Genomic DNA, 22,832 nt, shown 5'->3' with positions numbered 1-22,832 from the left:
AGGTTGGGAGATTGCCAGCATATTGCTGGACATGTATACTTTGCTCTGCCGATGCGGGGGATCAGCAGGCAGGAGGCTTGTGATGAGTGATGCCATCTGCATAAGAAGCGCCAAAAAGCAGCACTTTTGTGCTTACAGTACGAATCGAACACACGACCTGAAAGGCTTCCAAATGGCAAAAGGGAAGGCCTGCGAAGAGACATCTCAGATGATTGGTGTTTAGCCACTTCCCTGACAAAGCAGTATTCCGTTGCATTTATAAAGGCAGAATCCGTCTCTTTCGGGACACCGCCAACGGCTGTGCCACCGCGGAGCAAACAACGCAACACGATCGCGAGAGTCTGGGGAACGAGCCAATTCTGCTGGATTCTACACATTGCAAGTATTTCAATCATCTCCCTACATGTTTAAATGACACCTCGCACACGGTCAACGAGTTCGTCGACATTTGCCGGCAAAGAATCGCCTCTCCAAGCCACCATGCCGTCTGGGCGCACGAGCGCGAGTCGACGCTCGTACAAATCAGCCGCATCCTTCGACGAGATGGATATCGACCGGAAAGGCAATCTGGCCTTGCCTGCTGCTTCCTCCAAACGCGAATCATCTGCCGACTCAGGTCCGAAGCGCAACAAGACGAAACCATCGCCGAACAAATCGACAGTAGATTTGTCCTGCTCGAGCCAGCAGTGAGGTGCTCGATGACCTGGTCTAGCAGTCTGGATATACACCTCGGGGTCATCAGCTGGAGCTTCAGAACCATCTGGCACAACTAGTGGCGAGTCCGCATAGTTGTATCCGAGCGCAAGCCCGAGACTCTGGAACTCTTGTCGCATGTTGGCCGCCATGTTCTCTCCAGTCATGCGTCTCTGGTCTTCACCCTCGGGAGTGTCGTCTAGAATCTTGTCCTTACCAGTCTGCCAGATGGCAAAATTCTTGGTTGAGGTCTGGCCATTTCGCACAGCAATGTTCCGACGTTCTTTCTCGTATGCTGCGATGAGATTTGGTCCACCCCAGCCTTCCAGCAGAGCTTGCAACATCCAGCTGAGGTCAGACGCGTCGCCCATGCCGGTGTTCATTCTTGATGACAGGTTAGTACGAATCATGGTACAATCACAAAAGGAGATGCTTACCCATGGCCACCTGTTGGAGACATTGTGTGAGCAGAGTCTCCAGCAAGAAACACTCTTCCGGAGTTATATCGATCCGCCGTGAATTGGGACCTGCGCCACTGAAGAACCCTCTTGACGTCGAAATCGATATCGTCTCGGCCCAATGCTTTCTTCACTAGTGGCTTGATGTCGTACGTGTTCGGATCAATCCTCTCCTTGATGCCCGCGACTGCAAACCGCCAAAGATTGCGGCCATCAATCGTGGTGAAGTTTCCCCACGTGCCCTCTGTACCGATGCACATGTACCGCTCTGCCGCAGCTCCGAAAGGCGGCTTGCCGTTGATATCGACCTCCACGATCGAACTCAGCATGAGCCCCAGATCTTTTCCTTGGAAATCAATGCCCAATGACTTGCGAATTGCACTGCCGGGACCATCGCAAGCCACAACATATCTTGCGCTGACCGAGTCGAGCAGGCCTGTCTCGACATTCTTGATCGACAACGTTACTCCGTTCGCATCCTGCTCACAGCCAGAGACCTCAAAGCCATATCTCATGTCGGTCATCTTCTGCTTGATTACCGCTCTCGCCAGAATCGGATCGAACCAACACTGCGGGCACCTCTGTAACATCTCACTACTTTGCTCTGGCAGTTCACGCTTCTTCGCTGAGTCCATCTCCAATCTTCCGATGTACTTGTCATGCAGAGCAGTGCAGAAGACTGTATCGCCAGGTAGGTCTTTGGGATAGCCAGAATTTGCGACCTCCTCCGAACAGCCAAGACGGCGGAGATATTCCATCGTTCGTTCATTTATCACACTGGCCTTGGCTTCAATCTGCGACGATGTGCCTGGCTTCCGTTCGAAGACAGTGGTGTGTATGCCTCGTTTTCCCAAGTCCAATGCCAGAGCAAGGCCGACTGGGCCTGCGCCGACAATAGCGACATCGAGAATGCTGTTCGGTGGTGCTTCGATTGAACCCATTGTTTACTTGTGTTCAGTGGGATAGGTGTGGCAAGGAAAATGATGATTACGACTTTGGACAATTATTTGGCTAACACCCACGATCAACACATTCGACACATATGTTCATCGAACGTTTCGTCCTTCGAGGTTACAGAGATGCCAACAGACCTCTCCTGCGAGCTACTACTGCCCGGCCATCGCTCCGAGTGTCCCAGGCGTCAATGCCGGTCGCTGTCCACATATCCGAACCCCAGAGCGAAGCCATCTCGAAAACCCGACAACGAACCCGAAACGTGACACTGGCCAAAGCCCGAGGAAATCCAAGGCACCTCGGTCCATGCAATGCATCAGTTCTCTCAGCTCGACAAGACAAATGCAGGAAATACGCAATCCGCGAGGCTGCCCTCGAAAAAGTCGCATTCGCTTCTCTCACACTCTAACAATTCTGCTGAGATGCGAAGTGACGTTCGAAGCGGCATCCTCCTGTTCCTGCCGCTGCTGCTGAAAACGCCACAAGGATGAAGGGCGAGGGCCGCGTAGATCACGGCGACAGCCAGTCAGCCACAAAACCCGACCGATTCCCCGATTGGCTATTCCTTGTGATGACTGTTCAAGAGAATTGATTGAGTTGTAAGACAGGATAAGACAGGATTGATTAGGTTATCGGAAGGATGGGAGGACGCGACGACGCTGAAGGAAGGAGGATTTTGCTGACGAGGCACTAGTATGACGACGACTTCAGTTATCTGATTTGGAAGAATCTCAAATTTTGAGAAGCATGCCAACATCGATCGATGTGGACTGTGTTCCTTCTGCGAGCTACACCGGTCATTTCGCACGTTATTCCGGGCGGCCATCACAGCTGCAGGCGGAAGGATACGAGATGCAGTGATTTGACACAGAGTTCTGGAGTCTCTGTACAAACTGTTGCGAAGACGGGTAGATCCGTATTTGCGAGAGTACGAAACCTGACAGAGCGACCGCATGCAAGGCTGCGGGCGAAAAAGCCTCCCGTGTCTTGGACTCTCGTATCCCAATTGAAGCAAGGCGGAAAGAGCAAAAGTGCCTCGTCTGCAAGCCACGAGACTTTGATGTCTATACATCTCCCAGCGCCAGCCAATCCCATCCTGCTTATTCCTTTCCAGAGCTCCCTCAAACAAGGACAACTGCTGGTCTCTATTGGTGGCAGCAATTGTGCCGCCGCAAAGTCAAACGAACCGACAACTTTCGCCAGCCGAGGCGCTATCTGCTAGGCGCAGCATCAAAAGCATTTGACAAGCTGCGATAAGCCTGGGAGACAGCTTGGCCTCAGCCTAATGCAAGAAAGACTCGCGAGATGGTGCAGGGTCTTCTCGTGGCTGTCGCAACAGCCGGAACATAATGTAACTCTGCGCATTCTGTGACGTGCCTTGCCTGGCGCTCTCATTGCCCAAATGCTTCACTTAGGCATCTCCGGCGCATATTGGATCGGCATTGGATTCTGGCCTCGTTCGGTCGCACTGTCGCTACACCTGCTGGACAAGGAAGCTCGTGGCGCGATCGACATTGGTCGTCGGTATCTGGCGGGGAGGACAGCAGATCAGATCGTCGTTTCGTGTTGGTGGTCGCAACAAACATGTGAATGTGGAACCTGGGTGGGTCGCGTTCAGTGACAGCTTGGTCGAACTCTGTTATCTCGTGGCGCTGCGTGGCTGCGGAGACATCTTAGGCTTGATACAGGCATTCCACGAGTTTTCCTCCCACTTAACGGTTTGTGTTACACCGGAGTGGGAGAATTCATAATGACTTCTTGTCCAAGGAGACATCGAAGTCACTAATGATGCGCAGCTCACTGAGCTCAGGCAAGCCCAATTCAGCGTGATTCAATGTGGGACAGCGTTGGGTTCGGAAAATTCCTCGGCTCGATGCTGATTGCAGAGCTCGGAACACAATGCGTGTGAATGAGTATTGCGAACCACGTGTACCGTTTCATTCGTGCTGCTCGGATTCGCGTGCGGCGTCACTGTGCCGTCTTCTGATTGTAGATCTCAGGGTCCTAGGGCTAGGGCAGCAGCTCTGGAGGCTTCTGAGTGCGGCGGCGATATCAGTGGCGTTTACAACATCGTCGCTGGCAGTAAGCGTCATACGCTGTCGCGATACAGAGGTTTTGCGGCGTATCTTATACGTGGCTGAAGCAGGATCTATGATTGTCAGCCCATTTGCCAGATTGCAAAGAGAAGCTTCGCAGGAGGAGAAAGAGAAAGCTTGGCGAGCTTGGCGGAGCGCAAAGTGAGGTGATCAGCACTAGCCAACATACTGCCGAACGTGCATTAGTCTCTGCAGCTGTAGCCTCCTCTGCTGTTGACCTCGCATTCGCGTCTCTGCATAGGGGGAGGATTGGCTCGACCATCCATGAGGAAGCGAACGCGCAGGCACCGGTGTGTGGGACTATGCCTTTCACAGCCTGGTAGCGGTTGTGGCGAACGATTGCTGCTGAGCAGCACAGCTGTAGGCATTTCCATGCGGCGGCGAGAAGAACTAAGAACTTCGCAGCAAGTGCGAAGCCACCATGCTCCTGGCTAGACAACGCTGACGAGCATACAGGAAGACGAGACCAGAGCATAGGGTAGATGTGAGCATTCACTCAATGGCGTAGTGCACACGTGTACACGTTCAAGTCAAGTGCAAATTGATCCGAGACGCCTGCAGTCTTGATTTAGAGCTTTGGTCCTTACTGTAGCTTTGTTTACCTAACCTCTCACATGGAAGGGAAGGAAGATGACGATTCGGATGAACAGGGCCTGTTTTTCCCGACGCTATTGGCTGCGAAGGAGCTGATCCTCCCAAGCCACCAACTCCAGTTGAAGAACGACAAGCACTCTCACAAGCAACCGCCATGGACGAACAAGACATTGAGCTCCATCGACTCGGTCCGCAGCTGCCGGCGTTGCGCTATGTACGCGCCGGAGGTACGCTTTGTGCACGACCTCGACCTGCCATATCCAGAGACTCGCGGATGTTACAATGTTCTGACCGCCTCGTACTGTGTTGAGTGATCATGCCAGCTGGGTCAATTACAATTGTGAGTCGCGGCAAGTCTTACGCAACCCCGATGTTTCATTCAAGTGCTGATGCCGAGTGAGACTGCTGATTCTTTCTTCGGTGACTGCGGCCGCTCATTCCTCTGCGGTGCGTGTTGAGCTGAAGGAACGCTAGACCCTTGCTTAGCTCCTCGGGTGTTGCACAGCTACAGTAGTCCTATCGTACTTGTCGCGACGAAGCCTTACGCCAAGAGACACTATCCCGCGAACCACCACTACGGCGTGCGACAGTCTCCGTGCTCAGCAGGAGACAGCACGCGGGCAGATCAAAGTTCACAAGTGTCAGACCTGCAGCGTTTCCCACCTCATGCCGCTGTTGACCCAGATCGACACAGAGATCGTCTTCATCTGCGACCCGGTGCCTATGATACAGCCTACCACATACGGCCACTTGAGGCCTTCCGCTTCACGCGATAACCGGTCTCGCATTGGTCTACCGGTTTATGGCCGGTGGAACTAGCCGATCATGCTTCATTCAGGGTAGAGTGGTTGAGCTTCCTCTGTTGGTAGCTGCAGCAGAAAGTGGGCACACTTAAAGACCTGCCGCCCTCTCGAAGCACATTGTCCGTTACATACTTTCAGTTCTTGATCTTGATCAGTGTTCTCAGCCTGACTACCTAATTCATTCCGCGGTGCTACACTGCCAACATGCCAAGCACAGCACCAAGACAGCCCAAGCTACGAGCTAGCTGCGATCGATGTGGCTCTGCAAAGCTCAAATGTAGCCGAGAGCACCCAAGCTGCTCTCGTTGCGCGCAGCTCGACGTCGAATGCGTTTATGGAATCAGTCGGAAATCAAATAGGAAACCAATCCGCGTTGATTCCGACCAACGTTCCCGGCAAGCATCTTCCGCTGGAAGTACAGCAGTCATCACGAGCCAGCAACATGCCTACCGCTTGCCTGAAACCCCGACTGCAAGCACAACCTCCGATCTGGACTCTCTGATGGGCCAATCGATCATGCCCGATTTCAACACAGCCGACTTCGCCAACATGTACAGCACAGAAGCGATGCCGACGCTTGAAGAATTCAGCAATATGGACATCGACGACTGGAACCTCGTAGTTGCAATGAACAGCGACTTCGATACAAATCTTACAACACCCGTAAGGGAGACGCAAGATCATGTGGCTTATCCCCAGTCGAGCAGCGCCACTCCATCATCTCACAACACTTCGACACACGACTGCCATAGAGAAGCATGTTCTGTATTCGGGTGCCTATCTTTCCTGGAACTCGGCAACGGAACACAAAATCCAGCTGGCATAACACTGACAAGTCCCACCAGTCAAGTACCTCTAGACCAGGTTCTGGGCATCAATCGCGATGCCTGCGAGCGACTCGTCCGGCTGCTCAGATGTCCATGCGCGAGATCTCCACATCTGGCCTTGCTGTACACATCAATCTTGTCAAGAGTACTCATCTGGTATCAGCAAGCAATTGGGTGCGCTCCAACAACGCCATTGATGCCACTATCCGCTGGCAACATGTCTTCCACAGCCTCATCTACGGCCACGACGATATCATCGTATAGCACCAATTCCGCTGCGTCAACCTCAACAGGGTATACCTCAGTGGGATCGGAGTCACCAATGATGAGTGAGGCATCGTCTTCGTATAAACGAACTTCAAGCATGCCAACTCTGGCACAAGCAGTAGCACCCACACAGATCGCTCTGGGCACATTTCAGATCGATGACCAGAGTGTACAAGCTGCTATGAATATTCATTTGGTCTCAAGCGAAATGAAGCGAGTTGGCGCTGTCATCGATGCCTTTGCTACGCAGTGCTCAAGCGGAACCAATCCTGCAGAAGCAGGTGGCTTCGGAGGAGTCGATGGTTTACACAAAAGCTTGAGCCAATGGCTTCGTGCAGAGCATTCGAGGACAGCGGCGGTGATCAGATCGAAATTGAGCGAATTGAATGATTCAAATGTTGCGTTCAGCGGGATACCCAATCATGATAGAAGCGGATCAATGTCCTATTAGGCATTTGATATAGGATATGCAATTTACTTATGAGATATAATGCAAGATTCTTGACAGGACCTTGGCTTGACGCCACACGCGCTATCCATTTCTCACTGCTGTGCTCGTCAGGCTGTGACGCTGAGTGGGCAACACCAATCTGTGATGTGAGATCTCAGCCTCGGACGCCGCGGAATGGAGCGGTTTCGCATGAGATGCATGTGTCGCAGATGGTATGGAATTGTGCAGAATAGCTTCATGAAACCATACATTTTCATCTCGTATACGCTGGGTCCTTTCGACACGCCCAACGCACCTTCTATTGACCAACAATCTACATTAATACTGAACAATGCCATCGACGTCAACCGGCACACCTCTCAATTCGTACCCTTCCTTCATAGCAACTTCCCATTGTTCTTTCACAATCTTCTCCCGCTTCTCATCCCTCAACACAAATCTCGCCTGGAAGGGCCCCGGAGTCGTAAAGCCCGGATTAGGATAAGCCTTCTCACTCAAATCCATCTTACCCTCAACTCCATCCCCCGACATCGGAGGCCGAATATCAAATGCCCAGAGCATCCCCGCCAAAGCTATACCCAAACTATTCTCCGCGACCCGAGCACCGGGACACACACGTCTCCCCGCACTGAAGGTGAAATGATCGCGTTTGTACGGATCGCCCATGGCGGCGTACTCGGAGCTGTAAAGTTTGTGGTTGAGATACCTTTCGGGCATGAACTCGTCCGGGTTTTCGAAGCGGTTGGGGTCGAAGTGGAGGTAGGCGGTGTTGCAGAGGAGGATGGTGCCTTTGGGGATGATGTGGTCTTTGTAGACGACATCGGTGTTTGTGAACTGACGAATACCGGGTGCTAGGATGGGGTTCAATCGAAGCATTTCCTTGACGCATGCGCGGACGTAGGGTAGATCGCAAAGATCTTCGAAACGAGGGCAGCGATTCGGTCCGACGACTCGCATGATCTCTTCTTGAGCGACCTTCTGGACGCGAGGGTTGGCGGCGAGATGTAAGACTAGACTGTTGAGGGTTGCGGCGGAGGTTTCGAATCCAGCTTCGACAAGGCCACCAGCGACCCAGGCAAGATCTTCCTCAGTCAGGCCTTCAGCATACCACTTCTCTTTGTTCTCGAGAATCTCGCGGCCGTAGCAAGCAGCTGCCTTTCCAGCTTCATGTTGACGCTCAAGTCGACGCCATAGATCCATCTTGATCTTGAGGACTTCCTTGCCGCACTCTTCAGCTTCTTTGCGTCCTGGCTGGAGCCATGTTGGCAGCTTCTGCAACAGCGGCAACTCGTCCACGATGAAGTATGGAGGCAGTGTCTTGCGCATGATGGCTTGGCTCCTCATGGCGTTGTGCACATCCGGATGATCGATACTTTTGACACGCGTTCCGAATGTGTTTGTCAAGACGATACTGAAAGCGAAGCGCCTCATGTGCATGTAGAAGCTGCGTTGATCTTCATTGTTCGTTGCCAGATCGAACAAAAGCTGCTTCGTCTCAAATTCTTGGCTTGGCACGAAAGTCGAGGTCATGGGCACAGACGTGATCTGACGGACGACCGATCTCTGTGCTCGCCATCGAGGGCCGTATGGCATTGTTGGCATGCGCATACCACCGGTGACAACATCGTGGCCTAATGGAGAGGGTGCCTTTGATGAAGTGCTGACAGCTTGCTTCTCCAGGATCTCACGCACAGCTTCAGGTGTGTTGATGACGACCCAGTTGTACCAGCCGATCTGAACTCTGAAGATGTCCCCATATTCGCCGGCCCATTGTCTGAAGAGCTTTGCTGCGTTCGGTGGCAGCTTCAACCCAAGACCGATGACAGGATCGAGCTTAGGACCTGGGATTGTATAAATTTTGCGATCACGCTTCAAATAGGCGATGAGGAGCGTGAGCACGGGAAGGGCAAAACATAGGAACAAAGTGCGATAGTTCTGATAGAGAGTGAGAAGTTCTGCCATTGTGTGGAATTGTGATCAAATGAATTGTAAGGAGACGATTGAAGGAGCTAGTCCTGGCGTTTGAATTGCAGTCTCGCACTTGAGCACGAAAGGTACCCACTCACCGTAGACACTGACTAAGCGGTCTTCTCAATGGCATTTTCGTGAAACAGCCATTGTGTGCAATGCCGTCGGGATATGGGTGGAGAGGTGAGGTCGCGAAGGATTCCCGAAGCCAAACCCGAGCCTACTCCCTTCAGCACACCACACATCCTCACACGCCAAGCTTCCACGGCAAGGGCTTATGCTCTGCACGCGAGGCTTGATGATCTTCTCGTGGGTTGGCATGGGTTCGCTTCACGTGAACTTTAATCTCATATGGGTGTTCGCATCGTATGAAGACCCGAGGGAGACGCGGTCAGTGCCCGGCTGCCTTGTTGGGCAAAGCGACAGGCCGGGACACACCAGGGGACCACTAGATTGGTGGCAATCTTGGATAATGTCTGCTCAGTGCAACGTCCGAGATGATAGCGCGTCACGCAAGCAACCTCCGAGCCGGCTGAGCGGGATTCTGGCGGGTGGAGGCATCGATCCCGGGATGCAGCAAGTCAGTTTCGTCGTGATGTTCATGGCTGACATAGGATGGAGGAGTGCTTGTCCGCCCAGGAGGTATATACATCGCATCGTGCACCTTGAGCAGAAGTATCAGCAAGCGTCTTGTACCCCGTACTCTCTTACCATTTTTCTGTTTGCCCATACTCGCCGATGAGCTGAGCTCACCAACATCCTCCATCGATATTTCGAACCACACTGATCATACTGATCGCACACCACCCACCACGACTGTTCGTTAGAAGCATCAGCCTACACAGTCAGCATGTCTGGACAACAAAAGCTTTACCTCTTCGGAGACCAGACCTATGAGGTCCAGCCACATCTCAAAGACCTCCTTCGGTACAGGACGAATCCTGTGCTCGACGACTTCCTCGTCAAAGCATACGATGTCATCCGAAACCACATCTATGAGCTTCCCATCCAGATACGGGACGACCTGCCAAGGTTCACTTGTGTCGACGACTTGCTTTTGATGAAGCCTACATCGACAAGGTGCATACCCTTGGACATGGCTATCACCTGCTTGTATCAACTCGGTACCTTCATCAGCCAGACAGACCTTGAGTACCCTCGCTCAGATAACGCCCGCGTCTTGGGGTTGTGTACTGGCACTCTGGCAGCAGCAGCAGTCAGCTGCAGTAGAAGCACACTCGACCTCATCCCACTGGCTGTGGCAGCTGTGTCTGCCGCATTTAAGACCGGAATGCACGTCACCGATCTCGCTCATCGTGTTCAGCCATCGCCGGATGCCACGACGGGTCTCACTTGGTCAATGCTCGCTGCTGCCTCTGGAAGCACCACCGAGGCATTGTCAAAGTTCTGCGAGGAGACAAAGTTGCCGTTGACTGACAGGCCTTATGTCTCCGCCGTTGCACCAAGTGCCATCACCATCAGCGGCCCGCCCAATTCTCTCGCGAAGCTCATCAGCTCTGATCACTTCGCTGGGATCAGGATCAAGCGCATTCCGATCTTTGCTCCTTATCACTGCCCGCATCTCTGCTCGCAGGATGATGTCGAAGAGATCGTGGCCGGCTTGGACGCTACCACTGCTCGACGACGTAACGAGACCCCTGTTCTATCCGCAGCAGGCACTGTTGTTGGTGTCGAGAACTTCGAGTTCCTCCTCAAGGAGGCCATTTCGCAGATTTTGCTCCAGCCGATTAGCTGGTCTGGTATCATCGATGAGGTGCAGAAATGGCTTAACGCCTCTGATGCAGAGTCCTTCGAGATCAGTGCCGTCGCAACGATGGCAGACCAGCTGATCTACAATGCGCTCAAGCAAAGCAGCTTGAAGGGCTTAGTCTCTCCAGCGCCAGCCCAGCCCAAGCTGGACCATACGGAGCAAGCACCCGGGAATCCGAAGCAACCGAAGCTTGCTATTATTGGCCTCTCTGGGCGTTATCCAGATGCTAAGGATAACGAGGCCTTCTGGAACTTGTTGTACCAGGGTCTGGATGTCCACAAGGAAGTTCCTGCGTTTCACTGGGATGCCAAAACCCATGTGGACCCAACAGGCAAGATCAAGAATACCAGCACCACACCATATGGCTGTTGGTTGGACAACCCAAAGGAGTTTGATTGCAAGTTTTTCAATATAAGGTTGGTACCAATGCGTCCAAATTTCGTTCAACCAGGCTGATGACGCGTGTAGCCCTCGAGAGGCGGCAGAGATCGATCCCGCTCAGCGCATTGCACTCATGACTGCATACGAAGCCATCGAGCAAGCAGGTCTTGTTCCTGACGCCACACCAAGCACTCGACGTGATCGTGTTGGTGTCTTCTATGGCGTAACAAGCAATGACTGGATGGAGACCAACTCCGCCCAGAACATCAGTGAGCTCGGACTTCTCCTCCCAAATCATTGAATCCACTGACATGGCATAGGCACATATTTCATCCCAGGTGGCAACCGAGCCTTCATCCCAGGAAGGATCAACTATTGCTTCAAGTTCTCTGGCCCGTCCTATGCAGTCGACACCGCCTGCTCATCCAGTTTGGCCGGTATCCATATTGCGTGCAACGCGCTCTGGCGTGGGGACATCGACACTGCGATTGCAGGCGGTACTAATGTCCTCACGAATCCAGACTTTACGTCCGGACTTTCGCGTGGCCATTTTCTTTCTAACACGGGCAATTGTAAGACCTTCGATGATGATGCCGACGGATACTGCCGAGGTGAAGGTGTTGGTACCGTGGTCATCAAGCGTCTTGATGATGCGATCGCCGACAAGGACCCGATCCAAGGCCTTATCTTGGGTGCGTACACCAACCACAGTGCGGAGAGTGAGTCCATCACTCGACCACACGTGGGTGCCCAGCGTGCCATCTTCCAGAAGATCCTGAACCAGGGTGCTGTCGATCCATACGATGTTAGCTACGTGGAGATGCACGGCACTGGTACTCAAGCCGGAGACGCTGGCGAGATGTCCAGTGTCTTGCAGACATTTGCTCCTCCCCTTGATGGAGTCAAGAAAGCTCGTTCAGAGGATCAGGCTCTCTACCTGGGAAGTGCTAAAGCGAACATCGGCCACGGAGAAGCTGTATCAGGTGTGTCGGCTTTGATCAAGGTGCTTCTTATGATGAAGAAGAATATGATCCCGCCTCACGTCGGTATCAAGAACAAGATCAACCACAAGTTCCCCACCGATCTCGACAAGCGTAATGTCAACATCGCCATGAAGGCTACGCCATGGGAGCGCGACGGAGCTACGCCAAGACGCACGTTCGTGAACAACTTCAGTGCTGCAGGAGGCAACTCCGCGTTGCTGCTCGAGGATGCTCCGCTCGTTGAAGAAATCGAAGATGTTGATCCCCGAAGTCTTCACTTGGTCGCTCTCTCTGGCAAGAACGGCGGTTCTCTGCAAGGCAACCTCCAATCTCTGCGAGATTATCTGAAACAGAATCCGGAGGTTTCGCTCAGCCAGTTGTCTTACACCACAACAGCACGCAGAATCCACCACCAGCACCGCGTCATGCTATGCGGCAAGGACGCCAGCGAGCTCCGCCAGCAAATTGACAAGGCAGTCGAAGACAAACTCGGCATGACCAGGCCCAAGAGTGCTCCAAAGGTCTTGTTCACTTTCACTGGAAACGGTGCCCAGTATCCTGGCATGGCCCGCGAGCTGTTCGAGAACTTTTCTGTCTTCCGCAGAGAGATGCGCCGCCTCGACAAGATTGGCCAAAGCCTTGGGTTCCCGTCCATGCTGCCAGTCATTCAATCGACTGAGCAAGACATTGGCATGTTCGCCCCAACTCCAGTGCAACTGGCTACGACTTGCATGCAGATCGCTTTGACTAGGCTTTGGGCGTCTTTCGAGATTCGACCCGCTGCAGTGGTCGGTCACTCCCTGGGCGAGTACGCTGCTCTCAATGTAGCAGGGGTATTGTCAGACACGGATGCCCTCTACCTTGTCGGCAAGCGCGCGCAGCTGCTGGAGGCCAAGTGCCAAGTTGGCACCCACTCTATGCTGGTCGTCAAGAGCGATGTTAAGACTATCTTTGCGGCACTCCGCGACTCCAAGTTCGAAGTCGCGTGCATCAATTCGCCTGTTGAGACCGTGCTTGCAGGCCCCAGTGCAGAGATCGCATCTTTCAGCGAAACCTTGAGCGCAGCTGGTCTCAAATCGACACTGCTCAAGGTGCCATATGCGTTCCATTCTTCGCAAGTGGATCCAATCCTCGAGGAGTTCACCGAGCTGGCTCACGGAGTGACATACTCCACTGCACGAATTCCAATTCTGTGCCCGCTCGATGGCAGCGTTGTCGACAAGGCTGACAGCTTCAATGCTGAGTACTTCTCTCGCCACTGCCGCGAGCCAGTGAATATGCTCACTGCTCTCGAGCAAGCGCAGTCAGAGGGCTACATCAGCGATGCCACCACGACTCTCGAGATCGGGCCACACCCAGCTGTCAGCGGCATGGTCAAGGCTAACATGCCCAAGATTGTCAACCTGCCCTCGCTACAGCGCGGCAGATCTGTCTGGGCGACCATGACAGCAGCGCTGAAGACACTGTACATGGCTGGTGCGGACATCAGATGGTCTGAGTATCATCGCGACTTTGCTTCGTCACACAAGGTCCTCCCACTTCCTGCCTACAGCTGGGACCTCAAGGACTACTGGATCCAGTATGTCAATGACTGGTCCTTGCGTAAAGGCGATGCTCCATTGGTCATCAAAGAGCGTGCGGCGAAGCTTGAGAGCACCACAATTCACAACATCGTGGAGGAGACCGGCGATGACCAGAAGGCGCATATCGTGGTTGAAGCTGATATCGCCCGAGAAGATCTCAGCCCGCTTGTGCAAGGCCACGAGGTGGATGGCATTCCTCTCTGCACGCCCAGTGTCTACTGCGACATTGCACTTTCTCTGGGTACCCATCTCGTGGACAAGTACCGTCCGCAGCAGACCGAGAGACTGGTCGATGTCGGCAGCATGGATATCTCGAAGGCTCTGATCTTAAACTCGGCAGGAAGCAAGCAGCTTCTCCAAGCTCACGCTGACGTCGATTGGGCCAAGAACGAAGCTAAGATCCGCTTCATGTCTTTCAACTCTCGACAAAAGCTTCAAGAGCATGCTCGATGCGTGGTTCGCTTCCAAGACCGCAGTCTCTTCACTAAGCTCGAAGCGGAGAAGGCCACCATTAAGAAGAAGATGCAGAACTTGCGCAACGGCATTGCCAATGAGACGGCAGCTCGCTTCAACAGGCCTATGGTGTACCGCGCCATTCGTCCACTGGCTCGTTTCCACGACGATTACCGTGCAATTGATGAAGTCGTGCTCGATAGCAAGACTCTAGAAGCGACCAGCAAGCTCAGCTTTGGCACAGTCAAGAGAGGTGGAGATTATCACACCCACCCCGCCGTCATCGATGCATTGACGCAATCATGTGGCTTCACCATGAACTGCAACGATGCTGTCGACCTTGACAAGGAAGTCTTCATGAACCACGGCTGGGCTGGTTTCCAGATCTTCGAGCCGATCGACTTCGACAAGACGTATACCACGTACACCCAGATGCACGAGGGCAGCGACAAACTCTGGCACGGCGACAACGTGATCTTTGATCAAGACGACAAGATCGTTGCCCACTTCAAGGGCATCGCTATTCAGGGTGTGCCACGCCGTGTGCTCAAAGTCATCTTGAACAACGAGAGCAGAAGCGTCCAGCCAAAGGGAGTGGAGGCGGCACCAAAAGCTGCACCAGTCGAGAAGGCCACACCAGCCCCAGCGAAGGTTGTCGCGCCTGCTAAGCCTGCAGCTCGAACGGAACCTGTAGCACCCGCCCCTGCCCCGAAGATTGGTCAGGCTCTGATAATTGTCGCCGAGGAAAGTGGCATTGCTGAGAACGATCTTGGCGATGATACCGTCTTCGCTGATGCAGGTATTGACAGCTTGATGGGCTTGACCATTTCCGCTCGATTCAAGGAGGAACTAGACCTAGACCTCGACTTCAACTCGCTCTTCTATGAGTACCCTGCTGTCAAGGATCTCAAAAAGTTGCTCGGCGACTCAGGGCTCAGCACAGGTCCGCAATCTGCGATCAGAAGCGAGCCAGAGTCGGAGAACAGCAGCGACTCTGGTCATGATGCGAGTGGTTCGTCGTCGGACGCAGGTTCCGATGCGGGAACTGGTGCAACGACTCCAATCTCCTCCATTGGCACACCTGATATGAAGAAGCATGGTTCCAACGCGAACTCCCAGGTCTTCAAGAGCGCCTTAACCATTGTCTCTGAGGAGTCTGGAGTAGCTGTGGGAGATCTTACTGACGAGACCGACTTCGCCGACAGCGGAATTGATTCTCTGCTCTCGCTCGTCATCGTCAGTCGACTCCGTGATGAGCTCGAACTCGACATCCAGCACGAGTCGCTCTTCTTAGAGTGCCCTACAGTCCGCGACCTCAAGACCATGTTGTGCGGAGAGGCTGCCGAGCCAGCTGAGTTGAATCCTCCAGCTGTCGAGGAATTGGAAACACCATCTAAGCCAGCCACGGTTGCTGAGCCAGAGGCTGCCCCAGTCAAGATGAGATCTGCAGAACAGATTGCTGCCCTTCCAGCACGCAAGCAGGCTGTCACCGAATTGGTCAATAAGTATACAGCGGGCTTCACAGCGCCTTCTCCAGATCCAAACGGGAAGATGCCAGCCGAGAACGAGAAGGTCGTCCTCGTGACCGGTGCCAGTGGCAGTCTTGGTGGCCATCTCACATACCACTTGGCTATGCTCGAGGATGTCAAGACCGTTGTGTGCCTCAACCGCGAGAACAGAAATGAGAAGTACGCTCGTCAGCACAAGGCTATGAAAGAGAAGGGAATCCGCTTCCCTGATAACCTGAGACACAAGCTGTTGGTCTTCCAAACCGACACCAGCAAGCCAAAGTTCGGGCTTACAGACGAGGAGTACGAGAAGCTGACAGGCTCCGTCACCCATCTCGTTCACAACGCCTGGCCAATGAGCGCAAAGCGTCTTCTTGCTGGATTTGAGCCTCAGTTCCAGGTCTTCCGCAACTTGATTGACTTCGGATGCGATGTGGTCTCTAAGAGACCAGCCAGCTTCAAGTTCGGATTTCAGTTGGTTTCTTCCATTGGAGTCGTGGGCCAGTACGATATTGACAACTACAAGCCCGGCACTGGAATGAAGCAGATCGTTCCCGAGGAGCGAGTTGATATTGACTCCGTCCTAACGAACGGATATGGCGAGGCCAAGTGGGGATGTGAGAGGATGCTTGACGAGACTCTCCACAAGCACTCTGACCACTTCCGCACTATGGCTGTCCGCCTCGGTCAGATTGCGGGCTCAAAGACATCCGGATATTGGAACCCAATGGTAAGTTAGAAGCCTCTTCATCCGGTGCCTCATGGTTACTGACTTCGGCGTAGGAACACTTCGGATTCTTGGTCAAGAGCTCGCAGACCCTGAACGCTCTCCCCGACCTCGATGGTGGCCTCTTCTGGACTCCAGTCAATGACATTGCAGGAGCACTTTCCGATCTCGTCCTCGCTGACAACACACCATATCCCATCTACCACATCGAGAACCCGGTCGGCCAGTCATGGAAAGATATGACCAAGATCCTGGCAGATGCACTGCATATTGATAACATTGTTCCCTTCAACGACTGGCTCGAGATGGTGAAGAATGCGCCTCAGAAGGACAACCCGGCTTCTACGCTGCTCGACTTCCTCGATGACAATTTCCTCCGCATGTCCTGCGGTGGCCTGGTGCTGGACTGCAAGAAGACTGTCGAGCATTCGCCCATTCTTGCGGCTTGCGGTCCTGTCTCCGACATTGTTGCTCAGAAGTACATCCAGATCTGGAAAGAGATTGTACGTATATCCAGTCTTCTTCTTGCCGGTAACTCGTGAGACCTCTGCTAACATCGTGTCTTTAGGGCTTCCTGAAATCCACTGCGGAGGATCGAGCTCGGTTTGAGGAGATTCGTGAACGTCTTTGGGGTTCCGCTCCAGCGGCCAAGTGAGATCGAAATGAGATGACGTTTTGGGTCTTGGCGTTCCCGGTGGTTTTGCATAGCGCGGAGTTGGGGCAGGGATATGTTTGACTTCATTCGTTTGTACAAGGACAACATCATTATAGACACGAATAATAAGAGTATGGGCACTTCAAAACTACTTATGCATCTATACTTCCCTTGCGGCGATGATTTTCGTGGCTTCTTCTTCGGCTTTTGGCAGCCACTTTGGAGATACAATTTCACACCAGATTGCTGACAGTAGACCAGCGCCTAGGAGCCCATCGTATCCTACTCAAGCTGTACTCAAGACCTCTGTCACCTGCAACAAGCCGAAATGCGCCGAGAGCGAAAGTCATTGTATCGGCGCCCGGCATCGGTCGCAGCAGCACAGCACTCACCCTCTCAAACTCCTGCTCAAAAGTCTACGTGGCCTCGATGAAGTTTCTCAGAGGCTGGAATAACGACACCCTGACTGGCCGTGGCAAGTACAGAGGAGATGGGCTTGGCAGCCCTCTGAGAAGACGACCTTTGCTCAAGCGAGCCAGTCTCTCACCCATCGCTTTGACTTGGGAATGCTGTCTTCGGACTAGCCGTAGAGACTGTCCACCAGCTCGCATGTGCTCCGCTGGGTCGCGCAGCACTGCGCACGCTTTATTCACGCATCGTATTGGGTCGAAGCAGATTCTGAACTGAAGTCGCGTGCGTAATTATATTGGCGCTTCCATGATTCGACCATGCGGCCTGAAAGCCGGGGGAAAATTGTGAGCACCACTCGCGGACTCCCACTCCTCAACTTTACTCTCCCTAAGCAGCCATTTTTTCGTTGACACCACTTTCAATTTTTACAGACCTGCAGTGATCGCACTCTTCCAGCTGCAAAAGTCACATTTCATCACCTCCGGGACTTTCACCTCACTGGCAGTCTGACTCCAGTACTACATGTCACTGTAGAGCCAACAAGATGAGGCTGACTCTGCCATACATCACGGCCGACCGTCCTGAGCATGCACGACTGTTCAAGGATAACTTATCACACGTCGGGGCTACGCTCTATGAAGCCATCGCAAAGGAACTGATAGGCACCTATGAGGCGACCTACCTTATCAAGCGTGCTGTCCTGCACTTTGCTCACCGAGTTCGCGCTCAACAAGACCATGCATTCCACGGAGAGTACCTGAAACGCGAATCGCATTATCAACGAAGTGAGAGGCTACCTCTTTACTCTGGACTCGAGTGTCCCGACTTGAGAAGCAACCAGGATATAATGTGGGTTGTGGCATTTGCACTCAACATCCGCCTCCAGGTTTTCTTCGACAGCCCGGTCCAAGGGCAAGCGCCTGGAACATTTGTTGAAACCGGGCCAACAACTGGCAGGATAGTGACGGTGGCCCAACGAGCTGGATCCGGAATCATGAGATACACTTATGTTGCGCTGTTGCCGAACAAGTCGGGCAAGACACTTGTTGAGTACTTGTTGCGCGCTCAACAGGTTTCTAATGAAGGCAGCGCTTCTGCGATTCGGATTGAGAGGGTGACATGGATCGTAGCGCCTATGGGACATGAACCTGCCGTGACCTGCTTCAATGGTCTTCGTACAAATTTCCAGTTAGATGCCATCGAAGTCCAGGATACCCTCGCCCGGCTTGATACTTTCCAGATCGTGGTCCACGACCCGACACAAATAGGGGCGGCGTTAGTCGTGATGGAAGATGCACTGCGCTGCCACCAGCCTCATCAAAGTTGGGTGCGAGTAGGCAGCAATTGTGCCCCTAGCACCCTCCGTCCGTACATCTCTGCGGATTTAGAAATGGCCAAGGTGCCACGTTCGGCAACGAATGGCAAGACGCCGCACCAGGTGCAGGAGATGATGGATCGAGGGGAAATCGAAGCTCTGGTGTCTGTATTGACCATCTCGATCGGCGGCCGGCTTGTGGTTCATTTCAACATTTTGGAGATGATGGAGAACCCAACTCACAACACAGTCCCAGCTCTCCGGGAGTTATTCGATGGGCTAGTTCTAAATCCACAGTTTCTACTGTTATGGTGGAACCTGCAGAATGATATCGTGGCTCTGGACAACACGATCGCTCACTTATACCAAGGCACGCTCCGTCAACCATTCTACTCCACGCCATATGGCGCGACGCAACCTATTCTTGTCATGCCACAATTTCACTTGCATAGCGAACATTTCCGAGAATCCCGACCTGGTTGTCTGATGTTCCCGACGCAGCCCACTTACTGCGATCTTCATCTGCCATACCTGAGCGAACGAGGCCTGGCTTGTCCATGCAGTACCGGTAACATCGACATAGGCCCGTTGCTGAGCCATGCATGCCGACAACATGGTCGCAACATTGAGCTGCGCCCCTGGTACGAAGCTCGCCCGCACGTAAAATTGGAGGCTCTGATCGACACAATGTTAGCTCATGACCCTTTGGCGCCACTTTTCAAGTATCTCAAAAATTCTGTCGAGCGTTCCGGCAGATCTCCTCTTGACTTCTATCAGTCTCTCGGGCAGCAAGGCATGGAAAATGATGACAACGTCCTGGGGTACTTGTCAGGCGATGCGGACGTGCCAGGTCGAATTTTCGAGTTGATCTTTGCGTCCAACGATGCCGAGTTCATTGCAGGGAGACTGCTGGACTGGGAGAATCTGCCAAACGAAGCTCAGGTCGGTGCCCAATTCATACCTCAGCTTCGGCCAAGTGGCGAATACGTGGAAGGCATCTCACTGGACGAGAAGGGTCCCAACCTGCCCAAATTTCATTTCGACCCCGTGTTCCCCGAAAACAGCTGGGTTGTCAACACATTTAAGTCCGATGTCATTTTTGCTCGCAACGACTTTCTCGAGCCCTGGGAACACGACACAAACGTAAAGCTCATGCGTCGTCGACTGGGCAGGCTTGGAGGCACAATCGAGGTCCCCCAAAAGGCCTATTACGAGCTGCCAAGCTACGATGAGAACGGTGAACTCGAACTCAGACGACAGAAGTTCCGCATCGATATGACAGATACAAGCAAATTCTGGCTCCCGACCTCCTGCGCTAAAGTTGTGCTAGGGAGCTATTATAGGCCGATCATGCGCACAAATCAAACCTCCACCGAATATTTGATCGAGCACTTACAATTCCTGGCCACCACAGCGAAAGCTTCGCCACCACCTGGCTTCGGCGCCGCGCCAGGCACCCAACTTGGTCTGCCAAAAGAGCTCAATCGCATCCCTGGCTTCGACCTCTATGCTTCTCACGACATTCTTAGAGCTTACAGAGGCGTGCATCACGTCAAGCCGTGGTTCTTCCCTCCGCCGCAGCGACAGCTAATGCGTATGCAGGTTGTTCTCTCAGAACAGCCAGCTTACGATTTAGAAGTCCTCACGGCCGCGGTCAAAGAGCACCTGAGCTCTTTACCGGTAGATGAGCGACAAGCCGTTTTGGATGAGGTCCGCGAGATTCTAAGATCACAAATACGGTCTGAGATTATACTCAGAAACGCGGAAGGCCCTCCTAGCTTTGTCGATCTGTGTGACTTACTTGATCCCGAAGGCAGGACATTTCGACGCCGTGTGGAGCGGACCGTGGCTTGGAATCGCCCTGCATTGTTGTTCGGGCCTTTTGAGCGGTTTGATGGGGGTTGGCTCTCTGCTGCTACATTAGAGTTCGATGCTTTGGATGGATTGTAGCGCGTCGTATGGGAGTCAGGAAATGAAGGGTTTTGCGATTATGTGGGTTGCAAGCATGTTGTTGGATCGCTCTGGTTCTAGATTTCGATTTTATGCTGAGCTTGTTCTTATGAGATGCTTTCATAGTTACTCTTGATACCCGAGACGGTGTTACTTGCTGCGTTACTCTGGCTGTTGGCTTCGAGTTCATTCTCCACTGCTCTACGCCAGACACCACAGCCAACGTTCAGCCTCCTCGAAACTCTGCAGCACTAATCATCGCTCTGCTCCATGGCTTCGAACGCATGCTCTGCGTTTCCTCACCCGATGCCCCAGACTTTTCATTCTTACATAGACGCATACATCGCTCTACAAGTACTCCGATCGCTCATATGCTTACAAAAATCTACCATTCTCGATCCGTCGGGATCAAGATCATGCTCTACTTTTGGACTCTAGACGGCAAGATGTCGTGTCGCGGCAAAGAGAGTCGAGGTTGTGCATATGGAGAAAATCTCTCCCAGGGCCACTGTGCTCTGATTTAAGTAGTCATCGATCTGTTCTCCACATGAACAGCACCGATAACACGAAGTGATTCTTCATTCTAAGTCCCTCGTGTCTATAGCTGAATACAGAGACACTCTCATTTCTGGTTCATTCTTGACCAAGCACAGGGCTTCTTGCCTTCCCATTTCCCCATTTGGTGCCTTTGATCTGTGGCTATTGCCGGAGACACAAGATGCAGCACACAAGTTTTCTCGAGTAACATCCCTGATGTTCCATGACTCCGCCTGAACATGTTTGCATAATCGCCTATCATGATCAGATGTGATGCCAGGACATGGGCCGGACGGGCAGAGAGAGGCCGATTCGGATAGGAAAGAGAAATTATATTCAGTGAATTAGCCGGAGTTATGGCCTCTGGTTTGCGTACTCAGAGATAACGTACTGTCTCTTTTGCAGCAATTTTGTCTCTTGAATGTCACAAATGAGAACATGAGATCGGAGCGATCAGCTTTGAATCTTGTTCTCAGAGACATTGAACTGGATTTGTCAGAAGATTTTTGCTGATTGGATGTCACGAAGGAAGAGATTGTAATGAGAGTGATGAGATTCAGATCTCTTTCTCAGAGATATCGAGCTGAATCGATCAGACGGCCTTTGCCTGTTGGACGCCAACGAATGAGAGCATATATCAGAGCGATGAGTTTGAGGTTCATTCTCAGAGCTACTGAATCGGATGAATCAAGAGGTTTATGCAAACTGAATGACATCGAATGAGGACTAAAGACAGAGCGAGGCGCCTCAATAACATTCCGAGATATCGAATTGATTCAAACAGGAGAACTGTGCTGATTGAATGGCAACGAATGAGAACAAAAATCAGAGCGATGAATTCAAGCATTATTCTCAGAGATATCGAATTGGGTTGATCAAGAGGGTTTCACTCTTCGAATGGCAACGAACGAGGACATAAAATTAGAGCGATGCGCTTCAGATCCATTCTCAGACACATTGTACTGAATCTTTCAGCAGGCTCTTGGCGATTGAATGGCAACGAACACGGACATAACTTCAGAGCGATGAATTCAAAGTTGCATTCTCGGCAACAGTGCTCCATCCTTCCCCTGGAGCTGATACCAACCAAATGCCAGGAACGAGAGCTTGAACTCAGAGTGAGGGACTGACAATCGCACTCTCAGAACCACCATGTGTCTCCAAAGAGTGGTATTTGCCTCTTGAATGGCAAGAAGAAGAACCTGAAATCAGAATGATGAGCTGGAGATTGCGTTTTCTAGAAATCGAGTCGTGTTAATTGCGAGACTTTTGCCCCTCAAATGGCAGAAACGAGAAATTGGAATCAGAGTGATAAATCCAAATCTGCACGCTCAGAACTATCGTTCCGTCTTCATCAACAGCTTGTGCCCATCAAATGCTGTAGACAAGAACAGATGGTCAGAGCCATGAGCCGGGAACAGGGCTCTCAGGCATTCGAAGTTGTTAG

General features: G+C 52.6%; 5 protein-coding genes across 5 annotated transcripts; 3 read left to right on the top strand and 2 right to left on the bottom strand.

Annotated features, from left to right (window-relative positions):
* Positions 1–407: 407 nt before the first annotated feature.
* On the bottom strand, positions 408–2,092 carry CKM354_001249600 (uncharacterized protein; the record flags this gene model as incomplete). The annotated part of the gene is made up of 2 exons (XM_044808018.1): positions 408–1,077; positions 1,131–2,092. The coding sequence occupies 2 exons, from the start codon at positions 2,090–2,092 to the stop codon at positions 408–410; spliced, it is 1,632 nt and encodes a 543-aa protein (XP_044663953.1).
* A 3,710-nt stretch (positions 2,093–5,802) lies between these two features.
* CKM354_001249500 (uncharacterized protein) lies at positions 5,803–7,143 on the top strand (the record flags this gene model as incomplete). The annotated part of the gene is made up of 1 exon (XM_044808017.1): positions 5,803–7,143. The coding sequence occupies one exon, from the start codon at positions 5,803–5,805 to the stop codon at positions 7,141–7,143; it is 1,341 nt and encodes a 446-aa protein (XP_044663952.1).
* Positions 7,144–7,461: 318 nt separating this feature from the next.
* CKM354_001249400 (uncharacterized protein) lies at positions 7,462–9,105 on the bottom strand (the record flags this gene model as incomplete). The annotated part of the gene is made up of 1 exon (XM_044808016.1): positions 7,462–9,105. One exon carries the CDS (start codon positions 9,103–9,105, stop codon positions 7,462–7,464), a length of 1,644 nt encoding a protein of 547 aa, XP_044663951.1.
* An 856-nt stretch (positions 9,106–9,961) lies between these two features.
* On the top strand, positions 9,962–17,172 carry CKM354_001249300 (uncharacterized protein; the record flags this gene model as incomplete). Its single annotated transcript, XM_044808015.1, has 5 exons — positions 9,962–11,298; positions 11,351–11,532; positions 11,584–16,520; positions 16,574–17,020; positions 17,086–17,172. The coding sequence occupies 5 exons, from the start codon at positions 9,962–9,964 to the stop codon at positions 17,170–17,172; spliced, it is 6,990 nt and encodes a 2,329-aa protein (XP_044663950.1).
* Positions 17,173–18,127: 955 nt separating this feature from the next.
* Positions 18,128–20,848, top strand: CKM354_001249200 (uncharacterized protein; the record flags this gene model as incomplete). Its single annotated transcript, XM_044808014.1, has 1 exon — positions 18,128–20,848. One exon carries the CDS (start codon positions 18,128–18,130, stop codon positions 20,846–20,848), a length of 2,721 nt encoding a protein of 906 aa, XP_044663949.1.
* Positions 20,849–22,832: the final 1,984 nt, after the last annotated feature.

This window comes from Cercospora kikuchii, assembly GCF_019650295.1.
Source record: "Cercospora kikuchii DNA, contig_00009, whole genome shotgun sequence".
NCBI lineage: Eukaryota > Fungi > Ascomycota > Dothideomycetes > Mycosphaerellales > Mycosphaerellaceae > Cercospora > Cercospora kikuchii.
Note: the sequence above shows the minus strand (reverse complement) of the source record. Positions and strands in the feature narration are given on the sequence as shown.